The following is a 24,468-nucleotide window of genomic DNA, read 5'->3' on the forward strand; positions in this document are numbered from 1 at the left end:
TGTTCGATTTGAATTTCACTTCAAGCATTATCATTTTTCATTTCTTTGCTACATTTTAATCTTTGTGGGTCAGTCCCTTTTTCAATTATCCATTTTTGCAAAATGCTGTGTTGCTTTATCACCAAGAGATGAAGAGGCAATGAGATCGCACACTTTGCTGTCTGTGCATGAACTAAATAACAGATGTGCAGTGACCAAACACCAACAGGCTTTAAAAGAAACAAAGTGATAGGTCATTGATTATGATGCACATTTCTCATTTATGTAAGAATATGTGGACTGAAGAGCAAGCAGTGAAGTTTGTACTTTATGTACTTACTCATAGTTAATATACTGTGGTAACTTAAATTTGAAACGTGTTCTTGGTGAACTGGCATTACTTAATTAAACCAATGATAACTGTAATTCATGTCTATCAGAACCACAAAGTACCTGTATTTTAAAGCCAGAGATAATAGGATTTTTTGGAAGATAAGATGTAGGTGCAAAAAAACCCTGTGTCACAGCACCTGTCGCAAGTGCAATTTTACATTTGTGGGTGATATTATCTAATTACTGACTGTCCCTCTTTGATAAGCAGCTCCATCAGGGAAAAGACCACACCTAACTTTGTTTACCATTATGCAGCTGACATTGCACTTCCCCAAACAGTATCTAAGTCTCACAACAACCTCATGAAGTATTACTAATGTCATTTTGCGGATGAGGAAACCGAAACTCAGAAAAAATTAATTTAGCTTAGTTTCACATAACTAGTAAATGACACACCAAGACTCAGATTCATAGTTTCTGAATTCCAGATTCTCCAGACAGTGAATTCAGTACTCTTTCCTTTGAACCACCTCACACCTCCCAATTACAAATAGAGCAGAGTCCTATTAAGCCTTTCTTTGGAAACCACAGCATTATGTTTGCCATAAAGAGTTACCATGTAGAAGCTGTAGAATATAAGTGAGAACAGAAATAAAACAAATGTGGTGAGTTTGAATTTCCTGTCTGTATAAATATCTTACAAAAGTTTCCATGTAAATTCTAGTCTTAACCTCCATGACATAGATATATAAAATATTTCAGGACTTCTTTATTATCATAGCAATAAGACTGGCAGTGCCTAATTCAGCTTTTCCAAACTTCTAATTACAATATCTATGAAAATCCACAAAGACAAACCTGGCAACTATACTGACAGGAGGCAAAAGACTATATCCTAGACTTCAGAGGAATTTCCACTATGTTCACAAACAATAAGGATTAATTAAGAAATGATCCTGAATTCCTGAAACTCTAGCCTGTGAATTAGAACATTAAGGAGAGGTACCTGGAAAATAAGAAAAGCTTTGATTCACACCACTGTCCATACCTAACTCAAAAGTGTCTGGTTGCATTTATCAGAAACCCACCTCTCTTTCCCAAAGGAAACAACTTCTCTCTCTTCCTTCACCATTTTCAAAGCTTGTATTCAGATGTTATTTCTCTCAGGATGCAACAGTAACAGAAATCGACACAACAGGGCAATGTGAGGCAGACTTCTTGATCCAATATAATGGTCAACAAGACTATTGTCCTGGCTGTTTTAACATTCAAAGTAGTCTCTGTAAAAATATAAAATCATCGCTTTGTTACTAGCATATTGTTATTTTAGCAAGTAAGATGCTTAGCACACATAACTCAGCCATTCCAATTTCATTTCCCATATGACATGAATTTCTAACAAGTAATTTTAGAACTAACAATAATTTTTTAAATTATCTAAAATTTTAAAATTTTCATTATTATACAATAGCCTAAAGTATCCAATTAAATGTACATATAATACTGAATACTAATAGAACCAACAGAAAACATTACTTGAAAATATTCTGTGTAATCTAGAGCTGAGAATAAGACTGCATAATGTAACATAACTATCCCCTCTCTTACAACCTTTTTATAATAAATACAAAATCAAAATTAAAACATTATGTAAAAAGAAACACATTGATGATATCCCCAAATGAAGACAGAGATTCTTTCCACTTGGGGGACATTTCCCTATTTGTATCCTCAATGGGGATAAATTAAGAAATGCATTCCTGCATTGCTCAAACTCTGCTTTGGGAATTGTAATCATGAAACCCACCAAGAGCAGAGGATTCTTTTAAATTCTCCAAAGGAAAAATATGTATTATCATTAAGCTGACAAATGTATGCATTATTTAAAATTAAATGAGTGTGACTATTCTTATTTTAAGAGAGAAATGGAGGATTTGACATGCATACCACGGAAGATACAAGTGATTTCTTAGAGAATGAGCACATACTTTGCTCAGAATGGCTCTGAAAAAAAGCCTGCGATAGAATAGACAAAAAGCCTGCGATAGAATAGACATATCATTCTAGGCTTTGTGCAGTTTCCTTCCGGGTGTTGCCTACCACCCACCTTACCCTCACCATCCGCACCAATCCCAGCCCATCCCAAACCTCCAACATCCTCAGACTTAACCTCCCTCAACCTGGTGGCTTTCCCAGGAGTTGGGGCACTCTGATTTAGGGTAAAGGTATCCACTTCAAACATCACTTGGCAATTTTTCTTAAAAACTGAAAATGTAGTTGTTTCTTTTTTATGCAACAGTAAAAATAACCCAGCATTTAACATATCATGTCACTTATGCATAAAAATGGCAGATCCAATACATGCCTCTAGTTTTGTTCTCTTCCATTAAGAGTAATAAAGAGACTTTTGCTTTTAATCCCCAAGTAGGGATAGAACAGGAGGAGAAACAACTTCAACAACATTTTAGAAAAGGGAAAGCAGGTGGAGGAGCAAAAACTAACTTAGAAGACTAGAAAAAGATGAATCCTAATCTGGCAGATGAGGAAAGCGTGAATATATTCATAGAATCCTTAAAGGCTCAGGTATTGGAAGGATCAAGTACTTGCAGAAATGGAGTGCTAACAGAAGGAAAATGTGTGAAGAGCGGTTTAAGAAGCAGCTAGAGACCAGTTCCCCTCTTCTATTCTGTGAAGCTGGGCAAATTCTCCCCAGGCACCTGACAGAAATCCAGTAATTTATTCTTTGGAGATTTGTATTAATCTGACATTCTTAAACTAAAGTGGGCTACCAAGATTCCCAGACGGCTGAGAAAACCTATAACAGGAATAACTGAGATCAAGCAAACAGAAAGAAACAACTTGGAGGAAACAGAGACTGCAGGGGAAAGAAAGTTTGAGAAAAACTCGATTCTAGAGACAGAAGACGCTGTAAATAAGACACTATAAAAAGGAACATTCATGGAACAAAAGAATAGTCATGGAATTTAAAATAAGAGAGCATAATTCTAAAAAACAAACAAACAATAGATTTACTAGGACATAAAATTTAGGAAATCTCCCAGAAAGATGAAAAATGAAAGAAATAGAAAATAGAAGAGGAAAAAAAAGAAAGCTTGTGTATCTGGTTTAAATTCTTTCTTATTTTCATTATAAATAATGTTTTCAAAAGTCAAACAATAAGGCTTATAACAAAAAAAAATTATCAATTCCCCTATTCATTCTTTCCTAGTTCTTCCTTGGTGATTTTAGAGGCAATCACTTTGGCTTTTTCATCTGTTTCTTGTTGGCATTTACTTAACTATATATGTTTAAATAATATGTGTATTTTGCTATGTTTAGATATATCAATTTGGGGCATAATCTAATTACTCCCTATGATGGTAGCCGAGCATTTTATTCTTATACTCTCATCTCCTCTGCTTTCTCTGCTCCATGATTTCAATGCAGTTGTACTCATTTTTTAGATTAAATCAATATCCAGTGATGTCTATGTTAATATTACTCATAGCTGAACACTATACTATGATTTATCTCCTTTCTTATTTTTTTGCCAAAGTTAATTATTACCATCCTTTTTGTATTGAGGTACAATTTACACACAATAATGTGCACTCATCATTACAATTCAGTGAATTTTAGTAAATTTATAGAGTTGTGCAACTATCATTACAATCTAGCTTTGGAACCTTTCCATCCGTCCAGAAAACTCCCGTGTGTCTGTTTGCAGTCAGTCCCTGCTTTCGCTCCCAGCCCCGGGCAACCACTCATCTGTTTTCTGTCTCTATAAATTTGCCTTTTCTGGAAACTTCATACAAATGGAATCATGCAATATTTAGCCTTTTGTGTCTGGCTTCTTTCACTTAGCATAATATTTTGAGATTCATTACGTTGTACCATGTATCTGTAGTTTGTTCCTTTTTATTGATGAATAGTATTCTATTTTATGGATATACAACACTTTGTTAATCCACTCACCAGTTGATGGATATTTGGATTGTTTCCACTTTTGGCTACTATAAATAATGCTGCTGTGAATGAATATATGTGTACAAGTCTTTGTGTGGATGTATGTTTTCATTTCCTTCGGATAAATACCTTGGCATGGAATTGCTGAGTTGTAGAGTAAGCTTATGTGTAACTTCTGAAGAAACAGCTAACCTGTTTTTCAATGTAGCTGTCTTATTTTACATTCACCCAAGCAATGCATGAGAGTTTTAGTAATTTCATATTGTCACCTACACTTGAAATTGTCAGTCTTTTTTTTTGTTTAAAGCCATTTTAGTCAGTGTATAGCAGCATCTCACTTTAATTCTCATTTCTCTGATAACTAATTATTTTGAGCATCTTTACCTGGGCTTATTAGTCCATGATTTCTTTGATGAAATTTTTATGCAAATCTGTTACCCACTGTATTAATTTTTTATTGCTGCCATAACAGATTACCACAAATGTGGCTGCTTAAATATATTTTTTTAATATATTTTTATTATCTTACAGTTTCTGTAGGTGAGAAGTCCAGTTGGGCTCAGCTGGGTTTTCCGCTTAGGGTCTCACAAGACTGAAAATACAGTATCAGCAGGACGTATTACTTACTAGATGCTCTGGGAAAGAATCCTCTTTCAAGCTCACTCAGGTTGTTGGCCAAATTCAGTTCCTTGTGGCTGTAGGACCAAGGTCTCTGTTTCCTTGCTAGCTGTCACCCAGGGACTAGTCTTTGCTTCTAAATGCTACCCGAATTCCCTCTCTTTCTTTGTGGCCCCTTCCAGCAAGAGAGAATTGCTTCCCTCTCACACTGTGAATCTCTCTGACTCTATCTTCTCTTTCTAGCTCATCTCTTTGTCTCTAGCTTTTCAGAGCTAGTATGATAGATTGGGACCACTCAGATAATCTAGGATAATATCCTCATTTTCAAATGTGTTACCTTAATTATATCAGCAAAATTCCTTATGCCATGTAATATAATATATTCTCAGATTTGGGGGATTAGAGTATGGAAGTTGCATGGTGGGGGCGGGGGGAGGTAGCATGTTGCCTAAAATACCCTTTTTTAAGTGGTTTGTCTTCTTATTACTGAGTTGTATAAGTGCTTTATATATTCTAAATATAAGGCTTTTAGCAAATCTGTCAGAAGTTAGCACACTTTTTTTATAAATGGACAGTAAATATTTTATGTTTGGGGGGTCACATAGAATCTCTTTTGCATATTTTTTAACAACTTAAAAATATAAAAGCCATTCTTAGCTCATAGATCTTACAAAAACAGGCCATAGGCCATAGTTTGCCTACCCTTGAGATGTATAATTTGCAAATATTTTCTCCAAGTTAGTGGCTTTTTTTTGTTTCGTTTTGTTTTTTAGGTGAGGCAACCCTTGGCTGACCTCACAGATTGCAAGGATCTTATCAGCTTACAATCTCTTATTTTTTATTTTTATTTTTTTTATGCCTACAGCACCTGATCTTCCTAGGTGGTCTCCCATCCAAGTACTAACCAGGCCCAACCCTGCTTAGCTTCCGAGATCAGACGAGATCAGGCTTGTTCGGGGTGGCATGGACGTAGTTTTTTTTTTAACAAATATTTTCTTGCTGATGTCTTTAGAAGAGTGTGGTGGACAGAATTTAAGATCGTCCTCATAACCCCTGCCTCTGGGTATTATTGTTTTGGTGTAACCTTCCCCTTAAATATGGTGGGATCTATGAATTCCCTTTAACCAAGTGAATGTGGCAAAGTTCGTTTCATGTATCCAATTAAATAGCATAGCATCTATCTTGCTAGAGTCTCTCTTTCTCCTGCTAGAGTCTTTCTCTCTCTTTCTCCTTCCTGGCTTTGAAGAAGCAAGCTACCATGAATCCTAGAGCTTCCAGGTACAGGATACTGCCAAGATCCCTGCAAGTGGGGAAATGGACCTTCTCTAGTTGAATCTCAGTGAGAACTCAACCCTGGCTGACACCTCAGCCTCATAAGACCTTAAGCAGAGAACCCAACTGAGCTATGCTCTAATTTTTGACTCACAGAAATTGTGGAATAATAAGTATATGTTGTTTTAAGCCACTAATTATTATATAGCATGGAAAAGTTAATACAAAGAGCAAATGTCTTTAAGTCCAAATTATTGCTTTTTTTTTCTTTTGATATTATATTTAAGACATCTTTGTCTAACTTAAAGTCACAAAGATTTTCTCCAGTGTTTTCTTCTAGATGTTTTACAATTTTAGTTCCTACATTTAGATTTATCACTATTTTGAGTTAATTTAAATGTAGTGTGAGGTAAGGGTTTAAGTTTTTTTTGTTTTTTTGTTTTTTTTAAACATATGTGTATCTAATTGTCTCAGCCTCATTTGTTGGAAAGATTGTCCTTTCCCCCATCGAACTGCTTTGGCACCTTTGCTAAAATCAATTGACCAGAAATGTAAGGGTTTATTCCTGGATTCTCAATTGTTTCATTGACCCATATGTTTATCCTTACCCAAATAGTCCACTCTCTTGATTACCATAGGTTTATGGTAAGATTTATTATTGGGTATTCCAAGTCCTCCAATTTTGTTCTTTTTCAAAATTGCATTGCCTAGTCTAGGTTCTTTGTGAGTCTGTATAATTTTAGGAGCAGCTCATCAACTTCAAAAAAAATAATAAAGTCTCCTGGGATTTTGATAGAGACTATATTGAATCTATAGAGAACTGTCATCTTAACTATTGAATCTTTCAGTCTAGAACATAAAATGTTTCTCTATTTATTTCAATATTAATTTTTCTCAGCAGTGTTTTGTAGTTTCCTGTGAATAAGACTTGTACTTCTTTTGTTACATTTATTCTCAGTATTTCATTCTTTTTGATGCTATCAAGAATGGAGTTTCATTTTCCAATTGTTCATTGCCAGAATATAGAAAAATAATTTACTTTTGTATATTTATCTTGTATACTGTGGCATTGAACTCATTTATTAGTTTCAAGATTTTTTAATATTTCTTAGAAGTTTCTATACTTAAGATCATGTTGTCTTCAAAAAAAGAGAGTTTTATGTCTTCCTTTTTAATCTATATGCTTTTAATTTCTTTGTCTGGCCTTATTGTACTGACAAGAGTCTCTAGTACAATGATGAACAGAATGGGTGAAAACGGACATCTTTGCCTTATTTTTGATCTTAGGGACAAAACTCTGTCTTTCACAATTAAGTAAAATGTTATCTGTAGATTTTTGTAGATAGCCTTTCTCACATTGAGAAAGTTCCCTGCTATTTCCAATTTATTGAGAGATTTTTTCATTCATAGGAGCTGAATTTTTTTTCAAAATTTTTTCTGTGTTTTTGAGATGATCATATGGTTTTAACTCTTTTATATTAATATGGTATATTAGATTGATTTATTTTCATAATTTAAAATAACTGCATTTTTGTGATAAATCCCACATGGTCAGGGGGTACCCTTTCTATATGTTGCTAGATTTCATTTGCTTATTTATTTATTTATTTTGGCTTTTACATCTATATTAAAGGGAGATGTTGATCTGTAGTTTTTTTCTTTTCTTTTATTTATTTACTTTTGCTAATTTTTTTTCCACTCATTTTTGGCAACCATCAGCTTATTCTCTGAATCTATGGGTCCTTTCCTGTTTTGTTCTGTTTGTAATTTTCTTTTTTTGAGATAACTTTACATGGCTGTGGTATCAGGATAATACTAGCCTCACAGCATTGGGAAGTATCTTCTTTTCCTCTATTTCCTAGCAGAATTTGTGAAAGACTGGTATTATTTCTTACTTAAATGTCTGATAGAATTCACTAGTGAAGATATATGGGCCTGGACTTTTCTTTGTGGATTTTTAATCACTAATTTAATTTCTTTACTTGTTGGTCTATTCACATATTTTATTGCTTCTTGAGTCAGTTTCAGTAGTTTGTGTCTAAGAAATTGCTTTATCTAAGTTTTCTACTTTTTTTAACACAATATTATTGATAATATTTTCTTATAATTCTTTTAATTTCTTAGAGTTGTAATGATGTCCTCTTTCACTATTGAATGTACTAATTTGTGTCTTCTTTTCTTCTTGGTCATACCAGATCAAGGGTCAACACAGTATATATAGCTTAGTGGTCAGCCCATGATTGGCCAAATGTTGCACTCAAACACCTGAAGTTAATAAGGCTTACATCCTGTTCACAGATCTATTTGTTGATTGAAAGGACATCCAAATTTCAGGCAGTTGGACTCCTTGATCCTGCTTTACACTCTGTCACGCTCTTTCAAGTCTTCTCTTTGTGGACTCAGTGAAATTAATTTTGGTTTACATCTATGCATGTGGCCTCCCTGTCAGCCAGTGATGTGTGAAGATCTTAGCTAGCTCTATTATGGCTAATTTTTTGCGAATCTACCTGTTAAATTTCTGGTTAGTTCACTAGTCTTCTCCTCATCCCAACCAGGATTACAACCTCAGGCTTGCATTGCACGGCTGTGGCTTTCATTATTCGTTTCCTACTAGATTGCAACTATTACTGGCAATACTTCTGGGTTTTTAGTCTAGCTCCACTCTGGTACGAATATCAAGCGTATTGAGCTGAAGGACTGGATGAGAACGGCCCAGGCAAGAATGGCACAGACTTCCACTGTTCGTATTTAAAGTTCAGCAATGTCTTTTTTTCTTTTGGTTGTTTTTTGTTTTGTTTTGTTTTGTTTTTTGTTTTGTTTTGTTTTGTAATACATGCTTCTCGATTTGTTGTTTTTCCAGAGCCCTGAAAAAAAAAATTTTTTTTTTGAATGTGTCAAGTTTTATACTTATTTTTGGGGAGAGAAGATTTGTCAGCCTTTTCACTTTGCTGTAACTGGAAAGGCTTTCCTAGGCCAACTGGCATCTCAGATACCTGTCTGTTTTCGTTTATTTAGTTTTTCCTTATATTTATTGCTAAATGTCCACATGCATGCCAATAGTCAGTATAATTTTTCACCAGCAAAAAATTTCTCTATTTCAACGTTTTATTTTTGGAGTCTTCCTTCCTGAGAACTTCTGCTTTTATCTAGAGTAGAGATTAATCACACCACTATCTTAGAACACCACTTCCTAATTATCCTAGGAATTTCCTTCACCTTTCTCTTGATTCAGATTATCTGTCTTCAGAATCTCAAAACTCTCTTTTTTGGTGTGTGCTCTTATTTTGGTGGAGCACAGTCTCCAGTAGAACTCTTTATTTTTATTTTTTCCTTGATATGCCTACTTCTATAGTCGCACTGCTCGGATCTCTGTATGCTTTCTTCCTCAAAGTGTTGTTTGGTTGGGTGGAATTTTGTTGTTTTGCAAGGTGGACAATGAAATTGGAAATAAATAGCCTAATTGCTAAGGAAATAGAATGAGGAAGGAGAAGAAAAAGACCCAGAAATAGAGTCTTTAGTGCCAATGATTTTAAAATTAGAGTTGCGTTCTTTTGGATAGGACAATTGGCTGTTTCTGGCCTCAGTATGGTTTCAAGACTAAAGCAAAGCATACTCTCAAGGAAGTACATTATACTCTCACTACAGAAACATGAGGATTACAAGGCTGACGCAAAAATTAACAACTGTCCATCTTAACACATTAGTACAGATCTTTGCCTAAAAAGGAGGTTCAATGTGCAAAGACTAGAATTTTAACAAAACTTAGATTAGTTCTAACAAACAACCCTTGTCAGAAGCATATTCCAAATTTGCTTATCTCAAATCCAATCAAAGGAAAAGAAGACTTTCACAGCTATGGAGACCATATTGGAACCATGTGCCCTAAAATGATAAGACTGGTTGTGTCTTGGAAAAAGAAAATAAGTGAGGCAGTGCCTTTGGCAAATGTTTTTACCCACTCCAGAATTACTGACTTAATGTTTTGAGGCAGGATATGGATGAATTGACAATTATTCTCTTTCTGTACAAGATGCAATTTAGTCCTGACATCACTCTACAGCCAGCTCTTAGTTTATGAACACTTTTTGAACATTCTAAAGGCTATACTGGACATTTGAAATGGTTTAAAAAAAAAAAAGTTTATTTGCTGAGCAAAACTTTAATTAGACAAAACATCTGGGTACCTAAGGTGTAGATGGAGTACCTGCAATGATTAGCCACACATTTATTTCTGCTTCTACAGGGAAACTATACACACAGAACTGAGGCTCATTTTGTCTTCCACTGGACCATAAAGGGGCTGTCTACATCCAATATGAAGATAGTCTTCTGCAGTGAAAGTTATTTTATCAATGCCAGAGATAAATTTATTACCTTTCAAGAGGTTTTTTCAAGAACTGAAGGTAAAATGTCACATTCCTAATTATACTTAAATTTCATTAGATTTCATAAAACATTAAAATGCTTTTTTTTGAAGGCTGAACAAATTTTTTGTTGATGATAGAATATATGTTTGCCTGTTTACATTAAAGCAAAGAATATTCTCAAAACCATTTCAGTGGGGGATTTGTTTTGGCCTGCCTCACTTGGAAGATAAGCTGGGTCCATATAAGTGAAGTAAATCATTACCTTTAAGACAATAGTTAGCATGTGTAACCATGAAGTCTTAGACAACCTGCAAAGTCAACTGGGCTCGTTAACTCCCAAATATTTACAAAGTACTGGGCCAAACAACAAATGGGCAATGAAGAGGCCAAGGCCTGCCTAGCCTTTATGATTAAGTCAACTTTTTTCCTTTTATTTAATCTTATAATACTGTGTATCTCTTCCTCATTAAACTTTCCATGATTGCAGTTTTAAATTTTTAATGGTCTTTTTGATGTGTCAACTTAGTTACAATCCCCATTGTTCATTCATAAACTAACCTAGGTGTTGCTGTGATGGTATTTTGTAGATATGATTCAAGTACATAATCAGTTGAATTTAAGTAAGGGAGATTATCCAAGATAATCTAGGTTGGACCTGATTCATTCAGTTGAAATACTTTAGAAGCCAAGCTGAGGGTTCTCTAAAGAAGAAATTTCAATGTGTGGACAGCAGCATTAGCCCATGCCTGAGACTCCAGGCTGCACCTTCCAATTGCTCGCCTTACTAATTTCAGACTTGCCTAGCTATCTAACATAACCGAGTGAGCCAACTCCTTGCAATAAATTTCTTAATATATATCTTCTACTGGTTCTACCCCTCTGGAATGAACCCTGACTTTTATAACATTGTGTGATTCTTGGGTAAATATGTTTTACTCTCTGAACTGTAAAGTTCATGAAGACAGATATTGTACTATTTTTATTTATGTATTTATTTATTTGCCAGTCATTGTGTCCTGTTGTGTATCTAGTGCCTAGCTTACAAAACTGACTCAAAAAATGCTTGCTGAAGGAGTAAAGATCTATAGATTTCTGTATTTTTAACTAAAAAAATAACCCCTTAATAGAACTGTCTTGAAAGCCCAATGAAAGTATGGAACAAGAGGTCAAAAAGGCTTCTTTCCACCTTGACTGTGGCTGTACCATTATTCTCATACATAGGACTAAATTCAAGAAGAGTCAATAACTGAAAAAATAATTATTTACCAAGTACTTGTTCTGTGCCAGACACCATGCTAAATGCTATACATACATCATCTCTTTAATCCTTAAAATAACCTTGGGTGGTAAGGATTATTATTCCCACTTATAACCAGGAAACTGAGAGACAGAACAATTAGGAAATTCATTTGAGATCACAGAGACAGCAAATGATGAACTAGAATTGAATCAGGTGTGTACCTCTAAAGTCAATGTTTTGCTATTTCACCTCCTTCTGAAGTTTGGAGACTCAGGGTCTTTGAGAACACATTAATAAAAATTTGGATGGTGTTCATTCTTCAACATTCCTATTAATTCATGAATCAAATGTCCCTGGTATGTACCTGGTTTCTGCTGAAATTGTTAATGGCATTTCTTTTCACTACCAGAAGTGTTCTAGTTTGGGTGTTAAATGATATGTTCCCTCTACATATATAAGAATGTGTCCTGTGTATAAAAAGGAATTGAGACAAACTGTGTCTCTGTCATGATTCCACTGGGCCCAAGACAGCAGCAATACAAAACCAGAATCTTCTCTGCTTTTCTCCACCTCGTTAGATCAAGTCTGACAGCCACATCTCCAGGGGACCTACACATTCACGTGCATCTGTAAAGGGGGAAAATAGTATTTTCCAAACACAATTCCAATAAGCAGAATATGAGGCTGTGACTTTTGACCTTTGAAATGACCTCACTGAATTCCACTACCTAAACATCATCACCTTGAACGAATGATTCCCCCAGTCCTGACTTCCTGTGAAGATCTAATCCTGACAGTCTTGATCACCTTTCAGAGCAACTTTCTCTGGGCTAAGCTAGAAAAGCATAGGTTTTCACTCCCAGGAAACCCAGCAGTTGCTTGAAAAAGGGGCAGCCCCTCAAAATTATCAAGATCATCTAATGTGTTGGGGATGTGAGGTCAACTAAGCTCACTTTACAGTGAATTTCACAAGCCAGTGCATGGTGTTCTAAGATTATTAAAAATAACTCAGAGAAGAAAAAGAGACATGGAAATGAAGTAAAAATTGGAAAACATTCAGTGGAAGCATAGAAAAATATATTGTAGGGAATGAAGCCAAAAGAAAGTGGTATTTTAATTGACTATTTATAGATTAGCTGTTTATTTTTAAAGCAAATATAAATTAAAGACCCTCTTCTTGTGAAGGTACCAAGGAAAACCTAAGATCGAAAAGATGTAAACACAAATAATCTACTTTTAAATCTGGGTCATTGTATATCTTTCTCTGTGGATGAACAATGGCTTAAGAAAAAATATTTATCATATTAATAGCAAATGTTTTCACAACTTCAAATATGTTCCAAGTAGCTTTAATTAAATTCAGATCTTCAAACACAGTTCTGTTCTTCTAATACCAATGAAAGAAACAGTCTGTAGGATATATAACAGTAACGTGTTTTGGTCTTTCCTACCAGGAAAACTACATTTTTTTCTGGTCTTAAAATAAGCTTATTACTGGTTTTCTTATAAGGGTCAAAAAAAAAAAATCCACAAAATATCAGCCTAAACAGAAAACACATTCTCTCCCTGACACTGACTAGAGCAGTAGCACAGGTCTGCATGCTTGCGTGTGCATGTGTGCGCGTGCATACGTGTTGTGTATGTGATATATGTGTTATGTTGCTGCTTTCCTAGAAAATTTTTTCATCCTCTCTACTTACAATATTTTCTCTAAATATTAACAAAATCAGGGAACTAGTCCTGATGAAGGCTAGCTCATAATGATATTAAGTTGCAATCTAACAAGCAATTAGAGCTTAAAGAATAATACTGTGGTCAAGTCACAAAACATATTTAATAAAAAAATTTAAACTTACTACTGTGGCATTTACCTTTGTTATTTTTGTTATTTATATACTCCAAATTGGAATAAATATCAACATTTCTTTATAAATATGGTCTTAATGAAAAATTATGGCTCATGATTATACTCTTGCCAAGTTGGGATTCATGGTTTACTTTTATGTCTTGGCGTTCATAAGAAAAGAAAAACTATATATGAGGTTATTTGAAATCTTCCTTTCTTATTAATAACTTCTTTCTAAAGTATGTAATTTTTTAATTAATATTAGAATAATTTTTCATAACTTTTCCTAAATCTCACCTCAAAATGTTTTGGAACATTAGGCAGAAAAGAAGATGAAATGACTTCAACAAATGACTGACTAATAAGCATTGATTGTAAACCTCCAAAACAGTTAGCAGTGTACCAAGACCCCAGCAGGTAATACTGGACCTGCCGTCTAGGGCAGTGGTGGGCAAACTACTGCCCAAGGACCAAATGTAACCTGGGGTCTATTTTCGTACAGCTCTCTACTTAAATAGTTTTTATATTTTTAAAGAGCAAACAAGTCAAAAAAGAATATGCAACAGAGACAGTTTGTGGCCTTTTACAGAATTTTGCCAACCCTTGGTCTAGAAGGTCACAGTATCATCAGGGAAATGAGATTTGTATATATCTAATAATTGGTGCTAATATATAGAATGGACTGAAGGTAAGGTAGGATTTCAGAGCCAAAATTATTAGGGAAAGTACCTGCAAAGGATTGCCTCTGGAACTTTCTTGTGGTCATAAGTGAACTGGAGATCTTGTAGCCATGTGGATTCTAATTCAGCATATCTAGGACAGGCTCAAGGTTCTGCACTGGTGATACTCAGGTTGCTCTTCCACATAGCGAGGACTTAGAAGACAGAGAGAGTTCGAAGATGTGCAGAATAGTAAAGGGGCTGCCTGTTGATGCAATTAGAAGACACGGTAATAGGCTTAGGAAAATAGTCCAATAGCAGAATAAAGGTACTTGTGTTTTCCATACCTTTCTGGCCAATGAGATGACAACCCCAAGGGCCCGGTTTTTCCCAACATTGTCACTCAGATTACTGATACTAGACCAAAGCCAAAAAAAAAAAAAAAAAGAGTTCTCTACCTTTATATGAATTACACCATTTTTCCAATAGTCTGAAAGACATGAAAAGCCTTGTTGAAAGGAAAATTTTCTTATGCTAGAAACTGAATTAATATATGCAGAGTTAGTTTTATAATATAGATTTTGTAATTTAACTAACTTCTATATTTTTTTTACATTCAAATTGATCTAAAATATTATTTAAAACTTTAACATGTTTTAAACACTGTAATTTCATTCCTCAACAATCCAAAGCCATTTTCAGCTCAGGCCAGAGTATTCTGCACAAATAACCACTCACCAAAAGAATCGTTTCTATCTAGGACACTTCAAGCATCCCTAAGCATGCATTTGGCTGAGCAAACCTAAACACCATAAACGGCTGTAAAAATTTTAAGACTGTTTTTACTGAAAAATAAAGAAATTTGTAATAGTCTCAGATACAGTGTAACAGTGTTTTAAGTTAAAATTGTGGTGACAGAGTATATGATATGAATACTGCTGCTTGAAGAATCAAGGACAATCTTTAAAATCAGGCCATCTTCTTGGTATTCATAAAAGCAAAACCACAGAGATAATGACTAGATTTCATTACAGCCAGGGAAAAGAAAGTTATTAACCCTAAATAAGACATTTTTCCCCCCAAAGCTCCATTTAATTTTTCCCCCCAAAGCTCCATTTAAAGCAGTAGAAAAAAATGTCTTTGCAAATTACTTCTATGACACCTGTAGCCATTATTCCTGGGCAGATATAGGCCCAATGGTGGTTGGTACCTGAAATGATCGGTGAATGGGGTTGAATTAGTGGTACTGCTAAGTGATACCTACAGAAAGCAGTGTGCAAAAATATGGCTCACGTCAGAATTGAGTAACCTGCTTTGCTTCCTTCTTCCTACCAACATCCACAGACTGATCTCTCAAGGGTCATTTACTTAAAAAGGGTCCCTTCCAATCACACAGCTCCCTTTCCCAGCCACCTTCTAATTTCTCAGCCCTAGAAAATTGCCCCAGGCTTTTTTTTTTCCTTTCACATGTACAGCCTGGCTTTATCTTTAAGCCTGAAACCTATAGTATAGGACTCTCTAGGTCCAATTCTGAGCTCAATCACTGAATTGAGAGGCTTCAAATTGATGAAAGGTTTGAAAAATAGGTAAGATGAGGAAATGTTGACAGAACTGAGGTTACTTAAACTGGAGAAAGAAGAATGACAGGTCAGAAAATCAGTGGTGTATTGAGCCAGCTCATACTAGCTCTTAAGAGCTGATGGTTAAACTTCTAGGAATTTTGCAAGCTGATTTTTAAACACAACCATTAATCAAAATTACATAGACTTACATATTACAAACAAAAGTAACACAAAGTAGCACAAGAAAACTTCTAGGGGTGATGGATATGTTCATTATCTTGATTGTGGTGAAGATTTCAGGAAGTATATTTGGTCCTGTAGGGTGACTTCTACAACACAGCAAATCTTATTTTTTCTATTATGAAATTTTAATGTAAGATTTAACACAAGACCATTCTTAATAATTATAATCTTCACTCTTCTCATGGTAACTATTCTTATATAGAAAGTGGTAGAAATTTAGAGTCTCTGTTTTAGAGTATGGAAGCATGAACTCTGCTGATCACTGTCATGTGCCATTGAGAGCTCATCTGATGACTACAGGTTCATAGCACAGTTGGGAACCTCTCCAACATATGCAACAGTTCAGATATAGGAGCTGAAAAGGTAAATGGCATGACTGATCCAAAGTTTGAGGCCAGAAGGAACGTGTATTAGCGGGTTGAAAAAATGAGGAAATGGTGAAAAGTGGTAACATAAAAGCTGAAATGTCATCTTGGAATATGGGTTGGAAAGGCGAACAAATATAGACTATATTTTCTAATTTTTTAGAAAATTATATATTTTCTAATAGTGAGGCAAGAAATGTAAAACAAAAGAAACAAAAAGGTGATTTCAGATGACAGCCAGTGCCCACTATAAATTGTCTTTCAAATAAATCACTAAAATAATTTAGTTCCCAACTCCATCTTTAAATAGGATTCTCTAACCTTTTATTTTGAACTTTTCAAAATAAAACTCCTTTAACTTATTATAAAAACATCTCAAATCATCTATAACTATGATTTTGCCAAAACTTAAAATAATCATCTGTCATTAAGAATGGCTTTGACATCATTTAAAATAAAAGCATTTTGCAGCTGGCATTTCTCTATTCCCAATTCGTGCCCTCCATTAAAAATTAAGAAACAATTAGTCTATACCTTTGATCCCAAGCTTTGTTTTAGTTCAGCTTTTGTGGATGTAAGGAATACAGATTAACTGGCATTAGCTAGCTCAAGGAGAGGAAGTTTACTACAAAGGATTTGCATTGAGAGAGAAAAGGAAATGACTGGAATCACAGTAGAACCTGGCCTTAGGGACATTGGAGCTGAATGGCTGCTCAGTTTCTATAAATGTTCATTCCAATGGTCCTGTTAGTGTAACACCGCTGCTTCTTTCTGTTCCACTATCATCAGGCTCCCTCATAGTTTCTGGACCTTCATGGTTTTGCACAAGGCCCTCTAGCAGATTCTTACTTCAGACCTCCAAGAGGAAATATGATTGTCTCCATGTACCTTTTTTGTGACAGTTGGAGGTAGACAATCAGCCTATAGAGTGGTTCCCAAAATCTGGTGTCCATCTCTAGTCCATTCAGTTTTACCTGCTTGGGGCCCACCTGGTAAGATCAAAGTCACTTAGGCAGCAGAGGCTCTTGATGCAGTTCCCTCAGAAGAGGGATGGGCATAGGAGGTGATTTTAATTACAATAGCAAGTAGGTCAGGACTGAGAAAAAATAGGCCCAGTATTTATCCAGGTGCATTTTGGGATATATTTTAGAAACACAGTAACAAGACTGTAAAAAAATCATCTACCTCTTTTATTGCCTGTTCAGATTCCACCAACTGTATCCTGATAGATTTGGAGCAGGGGCAGGGCTCTGTATACATGGTGTGCTATATAACAGCACATTATGACTTTTTTTTCTTGAAACAAAGACTTTTCACAATTAGGCAAAGATCCAGCAGATAGTATCATTATTATGTAAGAGACAAGGCAATCACTTTACAAAAAAAATCTTTAACTGTCTCAATATTTTGCTTAAAAAACACTATGAAGTTTATGGATAACTGTCTCAATATTTTGCTTAATAAACACTATGAAGTTTATGCAAATAAACAAGTAAGAGTTTAACTTTTGTTTACTAAAAAGTTTTTTGTTGTATTAAGTCTTATATGTACATATTATTCAAATGCTAAGTTCTGAATGCTAAAGTTTTGGTGCTTTTAATTATATCATATTCAAACGTCTATAAGACTTACCTTTTATTTATTTAGAACATTTACCAAGGAGTTAATTGTACTGTACTTATTTAAGAGTTATATTCAGGAAGTACATTTAACTTGAACTACATTAGAACTGTAACAGATTGTGTGAATTAAGCAACTTACAAGATAAAACTTATGATAGCTTCCTGCCACATAACGATTACGATTACAGCCATCCTGGGTGTGCTAAGGCGAAAACACGCCTCTGTTCTTTGGGCTCGAGTTGTTCCTTTTCACAATGGTTACTTAGGTACTATAGAATTTAGACAGTTATGGGAAATTATTCACTGTTATTTTATTTGCAGTATTAATATGTTTTAAAGATTACCACATGGTTATTACTCCTATAGGCATTATTAAATTCTTAAAACTTTAACTATTTTCTAAGTGTGAGTGGGTATTTTTCAGGGTAAATTAAGTCTTTTAGACAGCTCTGATGCCATCTATTGAATAAAGTGTTGCAGTGGACATTTGACTTTTTTCTTCTGCTTCTGGGATTCTTGGTCAGTTGAGAGATAGGAGAAATCTCCAAGAGAAATAACAGTATATCTATTAATTTAGACAACTGGAAGTTCAAGTAGTTAATTTGAATTTTAAGAGATGTAACCTCCCAAGCAGTTATATCCAGTTATAAACATATAAAACTAAATAATTGTTTTGAAATATGTAGATGAAAAACAATCATGGCAAGGGAAATAGTAGAAAATCAAGGACTGAGGAAAAAGGATGGAATTATTTGGTTACAATGGTTGGCATAGTTGCTAGAACTGAACCTCAAATTTAGTTCTAGGATTCCTGTCAACCAAACTGAAGAATGAAAACAGTAAATTACAAGGAATAAATACATATTGGTTGTTCTGCAGAAATGAAAATTTTGCCTTACATTAAAATTTTTAAATGTTTTTATTAATATGTATACAGAAAAGTATACAAAACAACATGTTTAGCTAGATGAATTATCACAAAATAACAACTAGAACAAGACAAGGAACAAAGCCAACACATCGGATATATCCCCTCCCTCTGTCTCTTTCTAATCATTGTCCTTCTCCCCTCCCCGAAATAACAATTATCCTGACTCTTCTGGTAACCACTTCCTGGATTGTTCTTTATAGTTTAATTTTGCCTGTTGAAATTTATCTTAATAGAATTATATAGTATTCTGGAGGAAGAAGCGGAGATCCGGTCTCTTTTGCTCAACTTTATGAGATTTTTCTACATAGTTGTAAGGAGCTGTAGTTTTTCATTTTCATTACTATATGACATTTGTTGAACAAACACAGTTCAATATATCTAGCCACTAGACTGTTAAATGGCTTTCGGTTTGCTTCCAATTTGGAGTTTGAATTTTACTAAAAGCATTTTTATAAAAGGTATCTTGATGCACAAGTCCATGCATTTCCACTGGTTATATTCCTAGGAGTGCGGTTACTAGATCAAAAACTATTTTCTGAAGTGGTTGTACCAAGTTATATTCTCACCAGCAGCACACGACAGTTCCCATTGGTCGAGTCCTCTGGTTCTGGGTCTCTCACAGGCCGTAGTCAAAGCTGGGGCTGTGGTCTCATGTCTGGTTCACTTCCATAGTACCCCTTTTGTCAGTCTTGTTAAGTTTAGCCAATCAAATGGCTGTAGAAGAGTATCACATTGTGGTTTTAATTTTCATTTTCCTCATTATAAATGAGTTTGAGCCCCTTTCCACAAGTTTGTCGATTATTTAGATTATTTTGGAGAGTGTGCTAAAGTATGTGACCCATTCTTCTTATTGGTGGTCAGTCATTTTCTTAATGACTTATATCAGTTCTTCATATACTTTGCATATGGGCCCTTAATTTTATCTTTTGTAAAGATCTTGTCCAATCTGTACTTTGCTTTTCATTCTCTAATGTTGTCTTTGGATAAACAGATCTTATATTATCAATTTAATGTGGTCAAATTTATAATTATTTTCTTTACAGTTTGTGAACTTTTTCTTCAATTTAAAATTAATTCTGTCACAAAGACAATTTATATCAACTTCCAGAATTATTTTATCTCTTTCAATATATAATCAATTGGCATTTGATTTGGGGATATGAAGTAGAGGTTAACTTTCTTTTTCCACGTGAATTTCAAATTGACCAAGTCGTTTATTATTGAAATTTCCTTTCCCACTGCTCAGGAGGGTTGTCTTCATCTTAAAGCAAGTGTACCTAAAGCTCTGTTTCTGAGCTTTCTATTTTATTTCTTTCATCTATTTGTCTATCTTTCCATTGTTACACTGTCTTAATTAGCATAATTTTGTAAGTTCTTGACACCTAGTAAACATTCAATTTCATTATTCTTCAAGAGTTTCTTGGATATTTTTACTCCTTTGCTTTTCCACATACATTTTCGAATAAACGTCATTATTACACGTGTGCACGCACGGACACACACACATCCTACTGTGATTATGAATAGATTTGCACTGACTCTATTGATCAGTTTGAGAACTTATTGTAACAAAATATTCCGGCAACCCGTGAATTATAATTTCTCTCAAAAATATTTCATAATTCCTTCTGTAGTGGTGTTGTAATCTTTGGTTAAATTTATTCCTAGTTATTTGATATCTTGTATGCTATTATAAATTGTATTTCTTTAAAATGTTAATGTTGTTACTAATCTACTGAAACACAATTGATCTTTGAATATTGACTTTGTATCGGCTACTGTTACTTATGAATTTAATAATTTTCCTACTTTTTTTGAATTTTTCTATGCACACATCTATGAAAAAAGTTTTATTGCTTCCTTCCTAATCTATACGGTTTATTTCTTCTCGAAAATACTAAAACACACAATAATCGGAATGAGTAATTTAGAATTCTTGTTGCAAATTCAATAAAAAGATGCCAGTGAATTCAATCTTTTTTCACTTCGCATGCTCTCACTGTCAGTTACCATGGACACAACTAGGAACAACACACTACCCCTTACACTCCTTTTCAATCGGGACGAATCTGAGCAGAGCCCTGCAGGATCCGAGACGAGTTGAGGAAACGCGCGGCATAAGCACGCCGACCGAACCGCCCCCTCGCCCGGACGCAGCCAATCAGCGGAGCCCTCTTACCAGCGCGCCTCCGGCAAAAATGGCGGCGGCCGTTAGCGCCGAGTCCCGCGTCTAACTCCATTTCTCTGCTTCTCCCGTGCAAAATGTGAAAGGAGAAACGGCTGGTGGAGGGGGTCCTGGGCAATGAGTCGGCGAAGAAAACATGGAGACAGCCCTGGCCTGAAGAGCACGCTACGCAAAGCGGCGGCCGCTGAGGACAGCAGCTCGGTGGTCGAGCCAGGGAAGAGGCGGCTTAGGTCGGCCCGCGAATCCGGGCTCTACGAGGTCGCAGAGGGTCCTATCCGGCCCATGCCTCAGCAAGAGCAGCCTCCAGCAGCCGCTTCGGGCAGTAAAAGTAACCCCGAGGGTGAGACGTGGGCAGCGCGGCCTGTCTTGGCTTTGGCACTGTAGCCCCACATCCCAGCTTGCCACTGGGAAACCTGGGGTGGGAGTGGGGGTGGAGTCTGAAGAGTGTTGCTTCTCTGGGCTTCTCCCTTCATGAGTCCAAAAATAACCTGATACACTTCCCACTGCGTTAGCCCCGGAATTTGAGCACTGCCCGATTAGGTTTAACCACCCACTTGTCGCCTCTGCCACACAATAGGTCCTGTGGGATTTACCTGTAGGAGGGAGGACGGCTAATTTCTAGGCTGCTCCTCCGGTCAGCAGCAATGGCGGAGCGAGGAGAAATATCTGTTAGACCTGCTGCCTTCACCTTATTACTAGGGGAATTATTTCCCCTTAAACTTTCTGCCCTAACTTACTCTAGAGAAAGGACCGTGTGAAATACTGTAGCTATATACTCAAAGCCACGGTGATGTCTCACCTCATTATGAATAAACCGGAAGTTCCTATGTATAACGTCTCTCAAAGTGGGAAACTAAGGGCCCCGGAATATGTCTCTGGTCAATTTTTGGTGTTCCATTTTTAAAAGATTTTTAATGAATCCTTGAAGGAACTGAAAGTCGTACTAAAGCTCTTTCCTAGAGCGTGTTCTTAAAATATGGCCTTCACCTTATCTTTACTTCACTCCCATAAAGCAACACCGGAATAAACAAAAACAAATCTGAAAAAATTTAAAAGTGATAATAGACAAAACTTTCTAAGAAATGGATAACTAAAGCTTTTTGAAGAATTGGTTTAAGTTGGATAGAGTCGGTGAAAACAGGCTAAACAAACTTACTGAAGTTTCTGCTGGGATGCTTTTAATTTTTGAAACAAATTACAGGTGGTTCCCAAAGCCACCAAGTTTCAGAGTAATGAATTGAGTGACTAGGATATACAATACTAAACATTCATAGAGTTACTGAAGTATCTTAAAATACTTGCTATTTACAATGTTAAATTTGTGAAGTAGTACAAAGATTTTTATGTGAAACATTTTAATTTTGGTGAAAATATCTCGGAGAAAATTTTATAATTGGACTCTAAAGAGTAATCTTGCCTAAGCTATTATTTGACATTGGGTATTATGAAGCAGAGCTTTAAAATGCAACAATTTTTATCTTAATCTTATGTAGAAAGATATGAAACACCAAAGAGAGTGCTGCAAATGGATTTATTGTCATCTACCTTCAGTTCTCCTAATGATCCAGATGGACAGAATGATATCTTTTGGGATCAAAATTCTCCAATGACAAAACAGTTAGGTAATTTGTTATTAACATTTTTATCTGGGTAACTATTTGATAAATGATTCAGTGTTTAACTATATAATTTCAGTTGGGTACAGCATCAGAAACTTTACAATAAATGTTTTTTGAGAATTTTATGTGCTTATATTGCTATGATATGCATGTGATGTTAGAGTGCACAGTGATTTAAGCCCTGCTAATTAAAATTGTTTTCTAAGAAGTGACTGCTATTTTTTAAAATCAAGTGTTTTTGTTTACAATTTATAGAAATGTCTTTATTTCTTTAGGTAAAGGAAGAAAAAAACAGATTTACACCACAGATAGTGATGAGATCTCACATATTGTTAATCGGATTGCTCCTCAGGTAAATGTCACTGGTTTTATAATTTATTTTAAAGCAGTGAAAAATATGCCACTAAGTCCTTGTGTAGTTCATTTATGTGAAAAATATTTTGTCTTTTAGAATTCTTTTTTCTTTTTTCAGAAATAGAGCAGCAAAGATTGCTTTGACCTTTTCTACTTACTGAAATGCATGTTTTGAAAGAAGGAAAATATAAAATTCGTAATATATATTTTCCTAAATATATCTTACTTAATATTTAGACTGATGGTTTTCGACTAGAGCTTTGTGTTTATTTTGTTTTTAATATTGTTTGACAATATATGGCATCATTTATCAAGTTACAAAAATAATATACAATAAAAATTTAAGCTTTTAAGTTTTTTGTGGTTAGTATTTATGTACTGTCTATAGCGTACCTTCACCATTGAAACTGCTCTTAATAGTGTTGACTTACAAGATCACCATGAAACATTGTAAAAGTGGAGAAAACACTGGATTTGGAGTTAGTTCTCAGTCCACCTCCTATATTGGGCGACCCTAAGCAAGTCACTTAAGCTCTCAGAACTTCATTCGTCCATGAACTAGAATCACTTGTCTTGCTCTGTTAGATTATTATGAGGATTAAATTAGATAAAAATTCTTTGTAAACTGTAGAGACTATAAGGTAAGGTTATTTTAAAGTTAATTATGATAGTTAAATCATATGCCGTAATAGAACCATCTGCAAAAGTTTCCTTTTCTTTATTTCATATTTACTGTACTGCTTGAGTGAAATAGAAATAGAAATTTAAGTCAACCTGTATTCTGAACCTCTTTACTTTCCTCTTTATTTTCCTTATTTAGCAACATTTAAATCTAGAAAACATCCAATTTTTGCTTAGTGTCTTCTCTATGAGAAGTATGGTATTTTCTTTGACATGCCCATGAGTAGTGACTATATGTTGACCATAAACAATAGATGGCCCTGGCCTAAACTGTGGTTAGAAGGAATCACCGCAGTTCAAGTGGAAGAGACAGGAACTAAGGTTTTTCTTAGTTGCTGTGAAATATCTGAAATAATAACTAGCACAGTCAAAACAACTCTGTTGCTACTAGCTCTGCATTCCACGTTTGGCATGTCATAGAAATTCACTTTACATATGGTTCATTAGTTAAATAGCATTTATGCCATAATACTACTTACTTCATGAGTTAACAATAGATCTTCATTAATTGTGGGTTTCACATGAAGGAAGCATTATAAAATGTGTTTGGGCTGGCCAGCCTAAATAGTGATAAAAAGATAGTTGAGTAAATTATTGGACTTTACTTAAGTGGGCTGGAAATAATA

At 35.1% G+C, this 24,468-nt stretch overlaps 1 protein-coding gene, 1 long non-coding RNA gene and 1 pseudogene across 6 annotated transcripts in view; 1 reads left to right on the forward strand and 2 right to left on the reverse strand.

Moving 5' to 3' along the window:
• LOC120594419 (uncharacterized) lies at positions 1-22,236 on the reverse strand. Of its 3 annotated transcripts, XR_005650564.1 has the most exons (4): positions 21,183-21,316; positions 14,351-14,545; positions 1,401-1,592; positions 1-938 (listed from the first exon to the last, which is right to left on the reverse strand). It is a non-coding gene; the product is annotated as an uncharacterized LOC120594419 (long non-coding RNA). The 3 variants fall into 3 exon arrangements; XR_005650563.1 differs by lacking the exon at positions 21,183-21,316 and adding an exon at positions 21,782-22,236 and having other exon boundaries at positions 1-1,592; XR_005650562.1 differs by having other exon boundaries at positions 1-1,592.
• Positions 5,753-5,871, reverse strand: LOC120594759 (uncharacterized; annotated as a pseudogene).
• Positions 21,162-24,468, forward strand: part of ETAA1 (ETAA1 activator of ATR kinase) — a 13,042-nt gene continuing 9,735 nt past the window's right edge. For 2 of the 3 annotated variants that reach the window (XR_005650561.1, XM_039852421.1), the window contains exons 1-3: positions 21,162-21,528; positions 22,682-22,810; positions 23,083-23,159. Coding sequence is in view for 1 of the 3 variants with exons in the window: in XM_039852421.1 (XP_039708355.1) it covers positions 21,306-21,528; positions 22,682-22,810; positions 23,083-23,159 (429 nt within the window). In the remaining 2 variants the exon portion in view is untranslated. Of the gene's footprint in view, positions 21,529-22,681; positions 22,811-23,082; positions 23,160-24,468 lie in introns of those variants that run through there. The other variant, XM_039852422.1, reaches the window with a different exon arrangement.

This window comes from Pteropus medius, unplaced genomic scaffold (assembly GCF_902729225.1).
Source record: "Pteropus medius unplaced genomic scaffold, Ma_sr-lr_union100, whole genome shotgun sequence".
Taxonomy (NCBI): Eukaryota; Metazoa; Chordata; class Mammalia; order Chiroptera; family Pteropodidae; genus Pteropus; species Pteropus medius.